Here is a 19,710-nt window from a genome sequence, read left to right as displayed (position 1 = left end):
TGAATAAATCTACATTTATTTTGGTCATACATAATTTAAACAACTGGTTCTATTAATTAAAACAGATTTAATATGGATAAAATTTAAGGTAATTAAATTTCAAATTATTTCGGCAATGGTCCTATTTCAAACGAAGCAACTTATGTAATAAATTTTAGTAATTATTTCAAATGCCAAATTTATCAAAATCTGTCTAGAAAGAGCGAAGTTAGTATATTTAATGTAAACCTAATAAATGTTACGCATTTTGTGAAAGTATCTAAAATAATAAATGGATTCGAAGTATTATAAAAGAACATTTCTGATTAGAGAATGCCATTTACGCCGTGAAATACAAATTTTGCAAAAGAGATTCACTGTGTCACATCAAGAAATAAAAATCTTCTGGTACTATCCATCTGACATCATGCTTGACTTTTAAAAGGAACGAAAGGAAAAATGTTTCAACACAGAATGCTTATATGCAAAGGAGAAGATTGTAACTTTTAGCTATAGACGTTTATATATATTTCACTGTTGTCATGGAAACACAGCATCTCACTAGTCTCGGCAAGCAGTTCTATTATATACAGAGGGATAAATCGGCATGTCTTCCTCATTGATCTTTATGAATAATAAGATAACGACTAAGGAGATAATCTCTATTTCATGTTATGTTCAGTTATTAGTTCTCTACGTTTTCATCTTCCATGGCGCCATTTGTATATCATCTGTGGATCTTCTAAGTGTTTGTGACAGACTGCAGTGATGTAAACATTCGCTTTTTAAAACTATACATGCGTACAGATATCTAACATGAATGTAATTTCTACATGCTGCGATGTACTCTAATTCAATATAAAGGAATACTCTGATTGTAAAACGGAAAAGCATCTATTTATATTAGAACAAAGTGGAGGTGAACTGATTGGAATTAAGACTTAAGCAACTAAGATGATGAGGTAAGTGTGGGCTCATTTGCTTGTTTTATGCAAATGAATAAAACAGTTTTTCGGATGAAATAAAAAACCGACTTTTCACGAGCGAAACTCTTCCCCACCGTATGAGGCCTACTAACTCACTTTCAGCCAAAGTAGAACCAGAGTTTTTTTTTTTTTTTTTAAGTATGTTTAGCATTTCTTTGAAAATAAATTAACAATAGTGATGCATCTAATTAAAGCAGCTTTCTTGTCCTTATCACTTGTATTTAATCAGTAAATCACGAAATTAAATGAGATATTATGTACTCCGAGCTATAATATTTGACTGCTGTTTAGATTCCTAATAAAATATCATTTTTCTAAGATTATTATAACAATAAAATTGTACTTACCATAGCTGTTTCATTTACAAAAAAATTTGAAAAGTAGCGCCTGCAGACCTCACTATTTCACTTTAACCAACGGAATTCCTGAAGCCAATGCTTTGTTCTAAACAACAGTGACAAACCACAAAGCAGTAACGTTATCAACTCTGATAAACTGATGCTACAAAAACGTTTTAGTAGCTTTTTGGCCTTATTTGCAACAAGTCTTATAATAATAATTAATGTGTCCATCTTCGCTTCGTCAGCCCACTAGTTTTAGTGACATACAGGAAACTCAAATTTCTTGTTGAATATCGAACTGGATTGAATCTTTTAGTCACTCCTTCAGCTGAGCATTCATGATAGTGGATTACTCCTTGATCTGCTTTTGTAAATGTTATTTAATAATGTTGTATGAATTCGGGGTTATATATCGAAAAATAACTTGAAAAAACTATTTTAAAAATAAATTATTTCATTATAAAAGAATGTTTAATAATTTTCTTCCTAGAAACAAAACACTACCGTAAATATCTTAGAATTATTCCAGCTACTTACCATAACATTGATCACATGACCTTCATTTCATTATCATGGTCATTTCTGTGTACGAAATGACCTTGATAATGAAATTATCAAGGTCATTATTGATAATGACCTTACGAAATCATCATAAGCCTAAGCTAACTAAAAATTTTATCGAAATACGTAAACAAATGCAGATTAAACCTTGACAAATAGTTTTAAAACAATATTAATACAGATCTTGAGCACCTTATCATAGAAAAAATAAAGAACTTTTGTTAGTTCAACGCTAACAATGAAATTGAACAAACAAATAATGAAAGGACTTCAGCTCAAAACGCCATCTTTTTTTTATTATTATCATAGATAATAATAAAAAAGAACGCGTTTACAGTTTTATTCTTGCATAGTGACATCATTGACTAATACAACATTTTATTCTGGAGTGTAGCTTAAATACTCTTAAACACCTTATTTATTTAATCTTATTTTTGATAGTATATTATGGTATATCCTGGGAGGGTAATGGATGGCAATGCTGTAGCCAATGAAGTTCTGAGGCTCGGCTATTGCTGTTACCCTCCTGCCATGATCAGAACTTTAATAGCTCAATAACACCTTATCCCTACACTGTCCTTTACAGATAACGGGGAAGATGAAAGGCATTCTTGCTTCGCCCCTTTAAGCAAGTCCTTATAAGGATAAGGATTATGGTATATGCATATGGTATATATTTGGTATCGGCGTGATTATAAATTATGGTATATGAACTCGACCGTGAGATGCCGTGATTAATAAATACCCTTGGAGGGTAATGGATGGCAATGCTGTAGCCAATGAAGTTCTAACTGAGGCTCGGCTATTGCTGTTACCCTCCTGAAACGATCAGAGCTTTAATTGCTCAATAACACCTTATCCCTACACTGTCCTTTACAGATAACGGGGAAGATGAAAGGCATTCTTGCTTCGCCATTTTAAGCCAGTGCTTATAAGGATTATGGTATATATTTCCGTGTGGTGGCTGGAATAAGAATAGCCCCATGTATGTCGTATGAGGCGACTAAGATGAGTACCCAGGGAGGGTAACGGATGGCAATGCAGTAGCCAATGAAGTTCTAACTGAGGCTCGGCTGTTGCTGTTACCCCCTGGGATGCAAAGATTCGCGAGTTTGAGTTCGCTCCCTTAAGGTTTTTGCCTTAAGGGAGCAATTTGAGTCTCCGAAGGAAGTGTTTTCCGGCACAGCCCGCTGAGCGGCTTTGTCGGTGAATACTTTTCTTCAGAATTTGAGCGGTTCTGCTCGGTGGGGGGAAGGTCATCACTGAGTGGAATCAACGCTGAGATGGACGGTCTTTCGGCCATTATGGAGTGGTCTAGGGATCGTCCTAATTTTTAGATTTGGCTTTACTTAAACATCGCCCCACTGTAGCCCATGTATGTCGTACGAAGCGACTAAGATGAGTACCTAGGGAGGGTAATGCTGTAGCCAATGAAGTTTTAACTGCGGCTCCGCTATTGCTGTTACCCTCGTGCCATGATCAGAGCTTATAGGCCTACATTACCCCATCCATATATTTTCTTCTAAAAAAGCGGGAAATATTATTATTACGGACAACTCCAGGGAGTCCTTAGACTCATAAAGGTCCCAAATCATGTTCATCACAACTATACGACATTCATACAGTATCTATCATACCACGCCTTAAATGCATTCACTGTCACAGCATCCACCACAGACTCTGGCAGCCCATTCCACTCAATCACCACTCTAAAAGTAAAGAACCCAGCTCTAACACCTTACTAACCACACTTTTGCAGAGCTTCCATGGATGTCCCATAGTCCTCCCACAACCAGCCCTGTTCTCAAAAAATATCTTCTGAATTAATTTTATAGAAACCCTTCAGTAATTTGAATGTCTCAATCATATTTCCCCTCCTCCGCATATCAACCAATTTTTGCAACCCACAAATCTTCAACCTGTTCTCATAAGGTTCATTCCATAGACCTGCTATCATCTTGGTCACTCGCCTCTGGATCCTCTCAACCTCCTCCCCATCAAGAAGAAACCTAGGTAACCAAATCTGGGCACAGTAGTCGAGATGGGGTCTTATCAAGGCTCGATACAGAGGAACAATAACCTGGTTGTCAACGTATTCTTCAGCAACCAAGTGATTTGATGCGCTGATTTGGCGACTTTTGCAATGTGCCCCTCCCTAAACTTCAACTCCTTCTCCACCAACACTCCTAAATCTCGTGCTTCATCAATTTCCTGGAGTACAGTTCCACCAAAGTAGTAAACTGCTGCTAATCTTTTCACCCCAAAATGTATAACCTTACATTTTGCCACATTAAATTGACATCCATTCACTTAGCCCAGACCTCCAATCTATCCAAATCATCCTGCAAAATTTTGACATCATCTGCATTCACTATTGCCCTACCCAACTTTTTATCACCCGCAAACAAATGAACTCTCAGATCCTTTCCTGTATCATTAATGAACAAATTAAATAGCAGTGGTGCAAGAACAGATCCTTGTGGCACACCACTAGTCACAGGCTGTTTTGTGGACTCTACTCATGAATAAAGGACTCTCTGATATCTCTCCGTCAACCACCCTCCTATCCTTCTCACCAACCCTATATCCATCCCCATATGCTGCATTTCACTGATTAGAATTCCATGTGGTATCCTGTCAAAGGCCTTAGCAAGGTCCAGTAGAATCACTGTAAACACATTACCCTTATCCAGTTCAGCCGTCACTGTTATAATACGTGAGCAAGTTACTGAAGCATGACCTACCCTTCACAAAACTATGCTGTCCCCGATACAGTATCCCATTTTCATCTATCCAATCTTGCATTTTCCTCTTGACTATTTTCTCCTAGACCTTGATAACGATTCCTGTTATGCTGATTGGCCGGCCGGTAATTTTCAACAGCAGCCTTGGAACCTTTATGCAGCGGAACTATTTTCACCTCTTTCCACCCCCTTGGGACTGACCCAGACCCGAGGCTCAAATTAAACAAAATGATCAAGGGAACTGACAATTCTTTAGCCGCTTCACGTACGACATGAGCTGGTATACCATCCAATCCCACAGATGTATTGACATTGAGGTTCTCACAATTCCAGTATAAGCTGTTGGTTCTCCAATTACTGAAATGTCACTACCTGGATGATATACTCTTGCAAACTGCTCGCTCAGTAATTCCACTATATCGACTGATTCGGTTAGCTTCCTACCCTCATCATTTTTTCAAATCATTCTGCCATGAACATTTTCCCTTTTACTTGCAACATATTGAAAAAACTGTTTGGGATTCTCTGTAGCCTGCATGGCCAATTTTCTTTCATAATCCGCTTTTGCTTTTCTTACCACCCTTGTTACCTTTCTGGCCTGAGCTTTATACTGTTCCTGCACCTGCTGGTCACCTTTTTCCCTAAATTCCCTCCAAAATTATTTCTTTTTTTGCAGCCGAAGCTTAATAGTGTTATTCATCCGTTTAACCCCTACTTGATTTATTATTCGGACTCTTGGTATACAGTCGACCATTGCTTCCTGCAAACACTTCTTAACCACCTCCCATGCACTATCAACATCCAGCCCTTGCAGTTTTACATGCCATGGCACTGAGCCAAGGACACTCCTAAGCTTGTCATACTTACCAGCCCGGTAATTCCACATGCACCCTGTCTTAATTGTAAATTCCACTCCTTTTGTCCCCCCCCCCCCCCCAAGTCATGACCTTATGATCACTCTCACCAATTGGTGGCAACATGGTCAGGTTCTTTACAGCCACATTCTCAGATGCAATTACTAGGTCAAGCACTCTCTGACCCCTAGTATTTTCCATTACATGCTGTCGCAGATAGTTGTCCCTTAATAACCACATAAAATCCAATTCCTTCCTCCCATGTGCCCTCTCCTGCTTCCAGTCAATGTTACCATAATTGAAATCACCCATAATAATTACCCTCCTTCCACTCATGTCTTCTATTTGCCTATGTATACTATCCCCCACCATATATTCCATCACCTGGTCTATAGCAGCACCCAATTGTATATTTTGTTCTGCTAGCCTCTATCTCACACCAAACAGCCTCAAATGTGCTCTTTTCTCTATCCTGCAGTTCAACTTCTATACTCCTTGGCTGCAACTCATCAGCTATCATCAATAACACTCCTCCCCCCCCCCCTTTTTATTCTCCCTATCACTCCTGAACACGCTATACCCGTCGCATTCAATCCCACTAGCTTTATCATCTTCTGACAGCCATGTGTCACTAATACCAACAACCTGTTGTCTGGAAGTGCCAACCAAGGCCAAAAACTGTTCCTTCTTGTTCCTAATACTCCTGGCATTAGTGTACATGAATTGCAGGAGCCCATTTGTCATCCCATCCCTACTTTGATGCCTTATACTAACTATCCCATTCTGATTTGTTGTCCTTCGTACTCGCTCGGGCATAATATACTCATTCATACACTCAACTGCCTCCCTAAAGTCTGCATATCTACTCCCCCCCCCCTTAATAAATCTAGTTTCACTGAGTCTGTACATCCACTTCATTCATCAACACTTTTTCAAGTCTCCGTACACCAAATCCATTCAAATGTAACCTATCCATCTTATATAAATCCTTTCGCCCATCGAACTCACTCCACACATCCACAAATTCCACACCACTCTCCATGCATAACCCACGCATAAAGTCATTGGCAATTATGGCCCTCCTTCTAAACACTTCACTGTCATACCGCGGAAAATATTCATCGTCCTAACTCTCTCACTCTTCTCTTTTGCTACCTCAAGTAACTCCCTCACATCCTGTATCATTGCCATTTTGTCTTCTTTCAAATCATTTGTTCCTGCCACGACTATCATCTCTTTCACCCTCTGTTTTTGCACTCGAATAGATTCGCTGACGTCCTTTACGTTCGCACCCGGTTGGTACGATTTCGTCAAACTCTCAACTATCACACCTCTTAATAGCGAATCTCCATACAGCACTCGCTCCTTCATTTTATTTACGTTTACGAACATCCTCTTATTTTTCGTAACAGACTTTCGCTGTTTATTAGTCGGTACGTTCAGTACACATTTTTCCATACGCTCCAGTTGCCGCTTTGCTCTGTGTATCGCTCTGCTCAACCGAGCGATTTAACTACTTGCATCTATCTCACCATTTTCATTATCATTTAAATCATCCATTCGTTCTGTATTTCTACCTTCATTTACACTTTCAACGACGCTCTCACACCTATCTGGTACCACCTCGCAATTCCTCATCACATCACTATTTTCTATATTCTGACTTTCTTTAACGATATCACTCTCGCCACCCGAAACACGCTTTAGATCCTCATTCTCCTTACACTTTCTGCACATATTAACTCCACTATCACCATCTAACCAGACTCCCACCGCTCTTCGTAAAGCATACATCTCACAGACAGCACACTGCAAAAACTCTTTTATATCAAAACTCTTAAACAAACATGGCGACCTGGCCGCCATTTTTTTTCATCGGTGCCATATGGACTCAATCTTATCTTTAAAATAACACATAAAACACATAAAAATCGCACAGACACACCAAGAAACGAAAAGCAAACAATACTATGTAAAATTGCCAATGATAACATAAAATACTACTAATCTTTTCAGGAGCTCTCGACAAGCCAACGATCATATCAGTGCAACACCTACCGTCCCCTATACGAAAAGCATTCTTGCTTCACCCATCTAGCCAAAAAAAATTATGATAGTACAGCAATCCCTCGATTAGTGCGCCCCTAATGCGTTCTTAAAAACGGGCGAATTAATCGAAAACGCACTAATCGAATATAGTAACCTATGGGAAAAAGTATAATTCGTTCCTCAGATTTTTTTTTTGACCCTTACTTTTTTTTATAAAAGAATTAGGGTATGGCTCAGGGCCTGGTTAAAGGAAAACCATGAAGCTGAAAGACAATAAAACATATTCAGAATATAAATTTTATTATTTTACTTCTTAACAAAGAATTGAGCTAACGTAGTTTTGCGGGCATTTTGTTTATTTTTTTCATACAACCGACGGTATGGCCCTATTGCCTCTTCTACTCTTCTGCAAATTTTACTGCTTCTCCCTTCATCAGAGTCAGTTTCTAAGCACTGCTGCGTAAAAACTTCGATTGTAAGAAAAATACTTTCAAATTGTTTCTGTGAAATCTCTTTTGGCTGACTATCAGTGGTTAAATTTTCTTCATATTCTTCGGGATCTTCCCGCTGTGCATCTAAATTTGGCAGGTCGGAATCACTTAATTCTTCAGAATGAGATTTAATTGGACGTTATCATTGAAGGGGAGAAAGAAATGAAAGACGTACGAATTGGTCGCCACCACGCGAAATCACGTGCTTTATAGATAAAATTTCCCAATTGTTATACGGGCAAAATAGTTCCCACTTTAAAAACTACAATGATAATAAAAGAGAAGTTAATTTTCCGATATGTATTAATAAACAACTCATCCCAGAAGACGGATTGATTACCCTATTATTGGAATGGATTCTGCTTTTTGTGACATGCGCAGAAGTGTCGAAGGGTCTCGAATCTGTGGGCGTACTATAGCAGACGACATAAATTTTGGCGGTAAAAATTTGGAACATAGTATACATAGTGTACATGGAAGTGGTGTAGTATGCCATTAAAAATAACTTTGTAAAATGTTTTAAATAGGTAACTAAATTATTTCATTCTAGTGAGTGATTTTTTAAAATAGTTAGCCATAAAAATGCATAGATAGAAAATTTTATAAATCTGTAACATTTATTTTTGAGATAAACGCACTAATCGGGGGCGCATTCATCTAGGGATTACTGTCTGATATCGTGTTCCCGTGTGGTGGCAGGGATAAGAATAGCTCCACTGCAGCCCATACGTGTCGTACGAGGCGACTAAAATGGGTACTCAGGGAAGGTAATGGCAATGCTGTAGCCAATGAAATTCTAACTGAGGTTCGATATTACTGTTACCCTCTTGCCATGATCAGAGCTCATAGTTCAATAACCCTATCCTTACATTGTCCTCTACAGATAACAGGGAATATTAAAAGCATTCTTGCTTCGCCCATCTAGCAAAAAAAAAAAAAAATCTCGTGTGGTGGCCGGGATAAGAATAGCCCCACTGTAGCCCATGCATGTCGTACGAGGCAACTAAAATGGGTACCTAGGGAGGATAATGGATGGCAATGTTGCAGCCAATGAAGTTTTAACTGAGACTCGGCTATTGCTTTTACCCTCCTGCCATGATCAGACTCTATATTACCTCATCCATACATTTTCATCTACAGATAACGGGGAATATTAAAAGCATTCTTGCTTCACTCATCTAGCCAAAAATAATAATATAAAATTATAGTATATTTTTACTGTTGTCAATGATGGTCAGAGAGAATGCAAACAGAGAAATAAATTTTTCTCCAAATGCATGCTTTTTTAATAGGAAAGTTAGGATATTTTTACTAATGTTAAATTCACATATTTATTTATATTAAAAAGAAAGAAAAACAAAGAACAGAATAACGAGAATATTAGGAAAAATAATAGTCAAAAAGATTACAAAACATGCAGAGGGAAAGAGAAGAAAATTGCAATGCGCGAAGGCAAATTGGTGACCAAATAATGAAGAATGCAGCTGCAGAAACTTTGTTCCAAAAACTGATGTATTTATTCATGAAGTCCTTAAATATGCAAGAGTTCTCCAACATAAGCCGCCAGCTCTAAGCTTGACTAAGAAGTGTTTTTATTAAAACACAAAAACTTTTACTTTCAGAGTTTCTCTGACAGTTCTGTCAATTAAGGGTGCATCCCGCAGCTTTATTGTAGTTGTGTAAATAAGAAAAAAAAATGAAACTTACCAAGAGAGGTAAATAGAGATCCAAAACTGCTTCTTCTTCTCTTTTTTGGATGTCGGACTCTCTTGAAAACGTGGCTGACTGAAAAATTAAAGCGAAATAAAATAAACCACAACTTATATTGCATCAGCAGTAAAAACATAACATTAAGCTTGCAACTGATTTTTTGTTTGTTTCTGTGTTTCTCTTTTACATAAAATCCAGTCAATATTCTACAGACAGTCGAATTGAAATTCACTTTCAAGTATTCTTAAACACAGTTAACACCAATCGCACTGAAATTGTTAGTACTGTAATGAAATAAACTGGTGTAAAAAGCTGAAGACTTTCAAATTTGGCTATTAATATTTTAATAAATAGATGTAAAAAAACAATATAAAATTAAATGGGAATAATCACAGATAACTCTAAAAATATGATTAGCAATATCATTCTTGTACAGTGATGAATGAGAGAGCTCTTTCCTGGCATGTATATTGCATATAGTTTACGTGTTATTCATAACACGTGATTTTGTATTCTTTCTAATAATTTGGGTTAATTTTACTACCAAATTAACGAACGAAATAGAATAGAATGAAGAAATAACATGTATAGCGACAAAAGTATCAAAATCACTAATGGAAATAGGCATTCATATATACACCATGTTGACAAAAGAATTTGGACACCTTTCGTGCCATGCAAATTTCGGATACTATCACATGCAAATATTCAGGGAGCGTCTGCATAAGTCTGGTAATAAAAGGTGGGATGTGCTGCATGTTTTGCATTACTCGATGTCAAGATTTCATGTTCAGCTGAACTGACAGACTTCCACCGTGAGATGATAGTTGGGGCTCACATCAGTAGTCTTTCTGTCCGTGACATTCCTATCCATCTCAGTATACCGAAATCCATCGTTATACCGAAATCCATATACTTCCCATCTACGAGTTACTCATGTAACTCGTAGATGGGAAGTATATGGTGCTACCACGGAAAGAAAACGGCCTGCAGGTCAGTCACCGACACTCACTGACCGAGATCGACTAGCCGTGTCTCCAGCACTCATCAGCGGCGAACATCGCATTTTCCCGGAAAACGCTGCAGGGACATCTGTCAGTACTGTCCGCAGAGAGTTGCATTCCTTAGGTTACCATGGCAGAGCTGCTGCGAACAAGCCACACATCCCTCCCTCAATGTCAAACGGCATTTGGATTGGTGTCTTTCACACTTTTTTCCTGAAATCGTACGTGACTGCAAAAGGATTCTATTAAGCGACGAAGCACGCTTCCAAATGTTGTTTTGCTCTGATGATCGTATTTGGATCTGGAGATTAGCCGGGGAACGGTTCCGACAGACTGCATCATTCCCACTCTCAAGTTTGTTGGAGGCTCGGTAATGGTATGGAGTGTTTCAGTTGGATGGGGCTTAGTCCACTGATGGACGTGCCCCAAACCATGACATCTTATGGCTACCTGGACAACTTCATGCTTCTGATGCTGTGAAAGTACTTCGGCAGTGCCCTTGCATGCTTCAGCACGACAATGTTCCGTGCCATCCGAGACTGGTTTCAACAAAAAAACGTTGAAGTGTCGAATTGGCCGGCTCTGAGTCCAGACCTTAACCCTATCGAATATCTTTGGGAAGAATTAAAACGCCGAATTTGCTCCAGACCACAGCGGCTCTCATCAGCATCAGCAATGGGTTAGCTTTGCGAGAGGAATATTCCTGTTGCGAAGTATCAGAAATTGATTGAAAATTGTCATTCAGGCCAAAGTTAGTCCCCCACTCAGTACTAGAAATACAATTAAAACGCATGTTTTTTACCATAGCTAGGTGCCCAAATACTTTTGTCAACGTAGTGTATTTGAAGCATAACAGAGTTAACAGTCGATCGGGGGAAAATGCCACTGACAGTTGTATATTTATAAACAAGTTTCACCCCTCCAGTATCAGATATCTATAAATGTAATGTATTGTAGAGAACGATTATCGGACATTAATCTAGTAGTGCAGGATGAACAAATGCAAAGAGCAAAAACAGAATGAACAATCAACATATACTCGTAATTTATTGTGAGTGGTTAGTCACAAGAAACTACGCTCCTAGCTTAGTTTTATTTTATTTTTCTTAATTAAGCCATAACAATTAATAGGAAGGCTCTTAGATAGTTGACTGCCGACAAGATTGGATGTTCAGAATTACGCCAAAAGAACTGAGGCTATGAGGCCTATGTTCTGTAATTTACGGAAACTGTTTTGTAGAAAAACTATACTTTCAATTCGTTGCGTAATTGCATTGACGATATAAAAAATTCTCTCCGAAATGAATCGCGTTGATAATCACATCTAGAAAGTAAAGGGAACAAAGAATTCAGTTTAATCTTCTCAACCTTGTTTTCCCGACAACAAAAGTCAAAAAACAGACCTGGAATTGATCGCGTTTTCTCGGTAAAATCAAATTAAAAGGAGAAAATGGATAATATGCTGATTAGTTTGCCAACTTGTTTATCAGCCCCCTCAACATCTAAATGAAAATTTTGCACACGGCACTCTACTGATGATAAACAACATCCGGGACTGTTTACAGTCATGGCTTCCTTTATCTCGGCCACATCTAAGGTAACTCAATTGAGCTTTTAGTTACTTTTCCTAAATATACTAACAGCTCCATTACCAGTGTCCAAGACACAAATAAACTCGCTGGCTGATGACTCCGTTCAACTGGAGTACGTCACTTAATATTAGTGGCTCCATGGCTGCAGACTTTTATCAATGTTAACAAGCTCCCTTGTAATGTAATATTGCATCCTTGCTTGTTCTGCTAATTTCGGCTCCGGTGCTAAAATGTTAAATTCACTCACATGACTACGTGGGAAGGAAACAATCGTTTGGGTCTCTTATTTCCTTACCAAGATTTTACTGTAACTAGAAGACGACCTTTAAAAGCAGCCAGTAAATACAGGTTGTTTCTTAATTTTAATCATCGTCTTCAATATTACACTTAAGAAATTTTATTTATTTTTAATTATATTATATTTGAAATAGTAATGTATTTAATATTTTACTTTAAAAAGTATAATATTATTTCTGAAATTTACGAAAAGTTTTCTAAAACTTTAAAAATATAGCATACACTTTTAATTTTTTTGTATCATGTTCTTTCAATTGCACTTTCATACAACATTCATTATTATTATGGTTGAAGAGGTAGAGAGTCGACCGTGAGTTGCGGTGATCAATCAATACCCTTGGAAGGTAATGGATGGCAATGCTGTAGCCAATGAAGGTCTAACTGAGGCTCGGCTATTGCTGTTACCCTCCTGCCATGATCCGAGCTTTAATAGCTCAATAACACCTTATCCCTACACTGTCCACTACAGATAACGGGGAAGATGAAAAGCATTCTTGCTTCGCCCCTTTAAGCCAGTCCTTATAAGGACTATAAGGATTCATTATTATAGGATTAATTCTTTCAATCCAATATCCTTGGAGGGTAATGGATGGCAATGCTGTAGCCAAAGAAGTTCTAACTGAGGCTTGGCTATTGCTGTTACCCTCCTGCCATGATCAGAGCTTTAATTGCTCAATAACACCCTATCCCTACACTGTCCTCTACAGATAAATGGGAAGATGAAAAGCATTCCTGCTTCGCCCCTTTAAGCCAGTCTTTTTTGTTTTTTTTATTCATTATTATAGATTGATTCATTCAATCCAATACCCTTGGAGGGTAATGGATGGCAATGCTGTAGCCAATGAAGTTCTGAGGCTCGGCTATTGCTGTTACCCTCCTGCCATGATCAGAGCCTTAAGAGCTCAATAACACCTTATCCCTACACTGTCCTCTACAGATAACGGGGAATATGAAAAAAAGCATTCTTGCTTCACCCCTTTAAGCCAGTCCTTATAAGGACTATTCATTATTATAGATCAGAGATAGAGTTAATTGACAGTGAGATGCGGTGATTATTACCCTTGGAGGGTAATGGATGGCAATGCTGAGGCTAGGCTATTGCTGTTACCCTCCTGCCATGATCAGAGCTTTATATATATATAGCTCAATAACACCTTATCCCTACACTGTCCTCTACAGATAACGGGGAAGATGAAAAGCATTCTTGCTTCGCCCCTTTAAGCCAGTCCTTATAAGGACTATAAGGATTCATTATTATATTATATATATTATTTCGGAGGGAAATGGAGAGCATCGACCGTGAAATGCGGTGATTAATACACTGGGAGGGTAATGGACGGCAATGAAGTTCTAACTGAGGCTTGGCTATTGCTGTTACCTTCTTGCCATGATCAGAGCCTTTAATAGCTCAATAACACCTTATCCCTACACTGTCCTCTAGAGATAACGGGGGAAATGAAAAGCATTTCATGCTTCGCCCCTTTAAGCCAGTCCTTTTAAGGACTTAAAGATTCATTATTATTTCAATTTAAATAAATAAATTAAATCTATGCTCTGGATTTTGAACCACATAAACATGTGGTCAAAATCCAGAGAACTGTTTTTAAAAAAATTAAACAAGTACTAAAAATATCCCGACAAGTTTCGTTAGTCGTAACTAACATCTTCAGGGATAAAGAGAACTAACAGTTTAAAGCACAAACTATAAGAAATTACGAAAAACAAGTTCATTTGTTGGTAATATGAACATCAAAAGAGTTCATTGAAAAAACGAAAATAGGCCTAATAAAAACCTTAAGGGATAAAGCATACATCCCCAGTACAGAAAAAAAGTGGAAAGAAGAAATACAATATTTAATACAGATCCTACAACTGAATGGTTACACAACTAAGTTAATTCTCAATACAGCACCTACAAAAAAAGCTTAAATAAACAAGACTTCAAGAACGCAGTCACCCTTCCTTATAGCAAGAATATAACAGCTAAATTAGCCAAATTACTCTACAAGTACAACATAAAAGTGACTTTCCTGCCACTTGAAAAAAAATATCAATCTCTTCATCCTCCGAAACCCCCACATCACCCAATGAAGAAAAACCAAGGGTTTATAATATTCATTGTTCCTGTGGCATCTGCTACGTGGGCCAGACAGGGAGATCGGGGGAAATCCGCATGAGTGAACATCAAATAAGAGAGAAGATAAATCTTGCTTAGCATATCACACAGCTTCTACCGGTCATGATGTGCTCTGGGATAGAACAAACATGTCCTATATAGATAAGAATTGTTTCACAAGAAAATTCAAATTTTCTTGTGAAACAATTCAAGAAAATATTTCAAGAAAAATTCAAGAAAATATTTTAATCAAATATGATTAAAATTCCTACGCAATGCAACAAAAACCAAGGTTTGATTTTAAATCAAGTTTGGTCATCGTTTATTAAAACTTTATCCACTCCAGACCTCGGACAGAGTGAGCGCGAACCACAGAACGCGACAACAAATAGCATTGTTCTCTAACTAACACACATTAACGGTTGTATAGATCTGTTATTCCGTTTTTTTATCGAACTTTTTTGATGTTCATAATACCAACAAATGAACTTGTTTCTCATAATTTCTTATAGTTTGTGCTTTAAACTGTTAGTTCTCTTTACCCCTGAAGATGTTAGTCTTACGACTAACAAAACTTGGGATATTTTTAGTGTTTGTTTAATTTTTTAAAAACAGTTCTCTAATAAACATGTAATCACAAAACCGGAATATTTCTATTAAACTTCTTAACCACAGAAACCTATAAATGAAATCTAATTGGCACGATCTTCAATATGCATTTGTAATCACAGTTAAATTATTATAACCCTTTTTGGAAATAAATACTTGAGCATGCGCTTGCTGGGATGCTTTTTTTGTTTTGTTTTTTTACGTGTAATATATACTCTTTCTATCCGGACAGATTTTTGTTGAAATTCATTAAAATTTATCGAGTCATTCCAAAAGTGGGAAACGGTTAGTGAATTATGCAAAGATACAAAATTATGCGTTACCATGTTATTCCATATGAATTAATAGGTATGAAAACGACGCGTGCAGATGTCATTTTTATCTCTCACACCGCTTTGAGACCAATATCGTAGGGCTTTATCAATATCATCTTATGAAAACTCCCACTTAAAAGGATGGGAGATCCACCCGAAGTTGGATTCATCCAATACAATACCCTTGGAGGGTAATGGATGGCAATGCTGTAGCCAGTGAAGTTCTAACTGAGGCTCGGCTATTGCTTGTTACCCTCCTGCCATGATCAGAGCTTTAATTGCTCAATAACACCTTATCCTACACTGTCCTCTACAGATAACGGGGAATATGAAAAGCATTCTTGCTTCGCCCCTTTAAGCCAGTCCTTATAAGGACTATAAGGACTCCCACTTAAAACTGCATAACAGTATCTGAAAACGTAATTATTATATATATCAGTGACCTCATTATAATTTGATGTTTTTAATCTTCCACTGTCTCCGATTTATTAAATAATATTTTTGTTAAAAAGTTCTTACATTTAAATGGTCTTATTTGTTTTTTCTCCTGTTTTTAGTATTCTTTCAATTTTTGGCAGAGCTTTAGAGATGACCCATTTTATTTGACCATCATCATCTCCGTGTTTTTGAACGTTCAGTGCTGTGGTCCTGCCACATTCCTTTGCCACCATATAAGTGCGGTGATGGTTTAATTGAAAAGCTTCATGGTCAACATACCTCATTCAATTATGGTTTAGCTTTGTGGATTACTATCGAGTTACGGTAGTAATAGGATTGACGAAATAAGGAAGGTAGTAGAACATACATTAAAAGGTGTGCAGGGGGGAGTTTGGTAGAACAACAAAAACCTTTCAGATTTGATTGCAGAAAATTGATTCCAAAAAAGATGTAACCTTGATTTTTGTTTCCTGGGGCTCAGAAGTTTTAATAACTGTCGTAATTAATTGATAAAAAGGAATTAAGTTTTAGTACTCCATTGGACTAGTCGAAACTTTGATTCCCCCCCCCCCCCCTTAAATGTTTATAAAATCAATACATGACTTGAAGAAAAACAAACAAATCAAAGGAATACAGCTCTAGGAAACTCTTACGTTAGTAAGATAAAATGTTTAAAGACAAAAAAAAAGCTGATATTTCATTCAAATTAGTGTTCAAATAAAAATAAAGCCGGTGGAGTAGCTTTCTAACCTTTCATTAGTAAGGTAGAAACTAAGATGTAGTGTCACATCGGGAGGTGAACCTCATTTACCACCTATAGATGAAATAGCTGTTGCTAGCAGTATTCGATTCTATTTGGAAACTTTATCCTGCCTAAAGTCAAATGGAATTTCCTTGAGAAAAACAGATATACTTGGGAAAGTAACAACAATATCAGCTTTCTGTAGAACCACTTTTTATTGATTTTTTTTTCTCGAAGCCGCTTTAGGCCTCAGTAATCAAGACAGTGGTGTCACACCAGGAAAATAAATTTATCTATATTCCAAACGTATGTATATATTTTATATATTTTAAATTTTATCCATTACATTCAATTATATTTTCACCGTCTAATGGTGTTTCAGATTTATAAACGTGCCATTAATTCGATTCCAATTTCTAAAGCAATTTTATTTCTATTTATCGAAATCGGTTATTGAAATAGGAAGAAGTTGTACAAGAAACCTCGATGTATTTAAATGCTAAATTTTTCATATTCTTACTCTAAGATTTTCCATTTAGTGATATTAGTTCAATAGTTAGTTGCTCGTTTTTAGTGTGCGTGTTCTTTTACTGAAATGAATGTTGAACCAAACACGTCATAAGATGATTATGGTGAGTTCATATTCCAAACTTAACGAGAAATAGAAAGCTTTTTGAATATACGAATCATGAAGAATATTATGAGGTACATAATGGGATTCCATGGAATTATAAGATTCAAATATATCGAAATATCATTTCGCTCTGTAAAAAAAAAAAGAAGGTTGAAACTTCAGTGCGTGCCCAGAATAATATTTGGAATTTGCATAATAAAAAAAGAGATGCCACGCAATCATGTGGTAATGTAACGTCATTTAACTATGTATTTTACATGAGACTATCACAGTTCGATTTTGTTTTCATTTTTAACATGTCATTAACGATTTATTGAATGCAGTTTCTCTGCATTTTTATGAAAGGCAGAGAAACTTCAAGTAAGAAACTGGATTCAGTCTCAGTTCTGAAAGTGCGTATTTGTAGAATACCCCCAGCGGAGAGATGATCTTTACAAGGAATCTGCTGCATCTTTTAGTTTGCAGCTTTATACGATTTTCCCATCAACTTTACCACACTTTTTTTTATTATTAAATCTGGCAGTATTCCACTAACGCCCTTCACTCATAAGTGTACTCAAGTGTTCGAAGGAGGGTTTGGCATTTGTCCAGCAGTCACCAATATTTCTTATACTCGTGACATTGAGGGGAGGTGTGCATATATTCAGCTATAAATCATTAGCTTGTGAATGTCAACGAAGACGAAAATCACATATACGGACATACAAATAAAGAACATAATTACGTAGTAAAAAAATTCTTACACTATCACTTAATGCTTTACAAATAACGAATAACAAAACTGGCAATCATTATAGTGAATATAGTAGTAAAAAGTAAAAAAAACTGACGAATTCTTATGTTCCTGTAAAACTGACTACTTTAACGTCACAATTAATCAATAATATAATTACTGACTGACCTTTCCTCCTCCTCGCTATCTTCCTTTAGTGTAAATATCTTTTTCTTTTCCTTATAGGACCTCATATGGTCATTCTTGACATTTTGAGAGTATATGGTCAAGTCTAGCCTAGACATCTCCTTATTAAAACTATTATTTAGACTCCTATGAATAGTCTTGCTGATGACTCTCCTTTCTACAAGCTATGTAGTACACAATCACACAAACTTTCAAGATCTTCCCTAACCAACATCTTAAAAACGGATCTCCTTACCATTATTATTATAATAGTACAATGAGGTACATTGATTGACAACAAAGTACAGTTCCGTCTTTTATTTCTTGAAAGAGCTCACTTCACCCTCATCTAGCTTTTAAATTTCCTGGAAAGATTGGAATCTTATCTTGGTCTAACTAATACCGCTAGCATTTCTTGGAACAAATCCACCATATTCTTTTGCGCCTCCGAAATCTGTCTATTAAAAAAAAAACCACTTCTCACCTACTCGTATAAAACCCAGATTCGCTTAACCTTAGAATTCTGACATTTTAGGTCGAGAATCAAAAACCTGATTATTCCTGCATGTGCAATTCTATTGTCAGACTTTATCTTTCATGTCTTTATATTCACGCATATGTTGTTCTACTGAACTGACTTTGATCATTCCTCCCCCCCCCCCAAGATTTTGTTAAAAACAAAGAGGATGCTAGTCATTTCAGTTTATTTGTTGTGTTTTCTCAGTTTCTTAAGTTCGCCGGCTTGGTTGGCCTAGTAGTTAGCGTATACGCTCTCCAACCAACAGGTTGCGGTTTTGACTCGCGCCGTGGATGCTTTTGATTGTCTTTAGGTGGGAGATGAATTTCATCGACGAGCGTGAGACCACCACCCCGATTATTGGAGACCTGAAGTGAATGTTTAGTTCTGGACAATGTATAAAATAAAGAATAACTATATATAAATAATAGAAATAAAAAGTCTTAGCCTGCCCATGGTATGAATACACTGTAGGTTCACAAATAAACCTTCTGTGGGTGGGAGTCACATAAAAATGTAACTTTAGGGTAGTGGCATGAGTGTCATTATTGAAACATTTTTCTAACTTAGTTTAACAGTGCACTGTAAGAAAACACGTTAAGTGTTACAGTGATATCTGATAGTATATTATTACCGTCTAGGTGAAGGAAATCGCTTGATCCAGTTAATATTTTTATTAATTATTTTTTATTTGACTGAAATTTGTTTCAAATGCAGTTTATGTTGCGAGTGTTTGTTACAAAGCTTTACAAGCAATTTTAATACCAGTTACTTTACTCGGAAAAATGTGGAATTCTTAAATGTGGAATTCTTAAATAAATAAATAAATATTTA

General features: G+C 36.9%; 1 protein-coding gene across 1 annotated transcript in view; it reads right to left on the bottom strand.

Moving 5' to 3' along the window:
• Positions 1–19,710, bottom strand: part of LOC150106434 (A-type potassium channel modulatory protein KCNIP1-like) — a 304,981-nt gene that overhangs the window by 154,015 nt on the left and 131,256 nt on the right. Inside the window, exon 3 of the mRNA XM_090392444.1 lies at positions 9,713–9,790. Within this exon, the coding sequence (XP_090248570.1) occupies positions 9,713–9,790 (78 nt within the window). The remainder of the gene's footprint in view (positions 1–9,712; positions 9,791–19,710) is intronic.

This window comes from Typopeltis vanoorti, chromosome 5 (assembly GCF_054136105.1).
Source record: "Typopeltis vanoorti isolate ZY-2024b chromosome 5, IOZ_Tvanoo_1.0, whole genome shotgun sequence".
Classification (NCBI taxonomy): Eukaryota; Metazoa; Arthropoda; class Arachnida; order Uropygi; family Thelyphonidae; genus Typopeltis; species Typopeltis vanoorti.
Note: the sequence above shows the minus strand (reverse complement) of the source record. Positions and strands in the feature narration are given on the sequence as shown.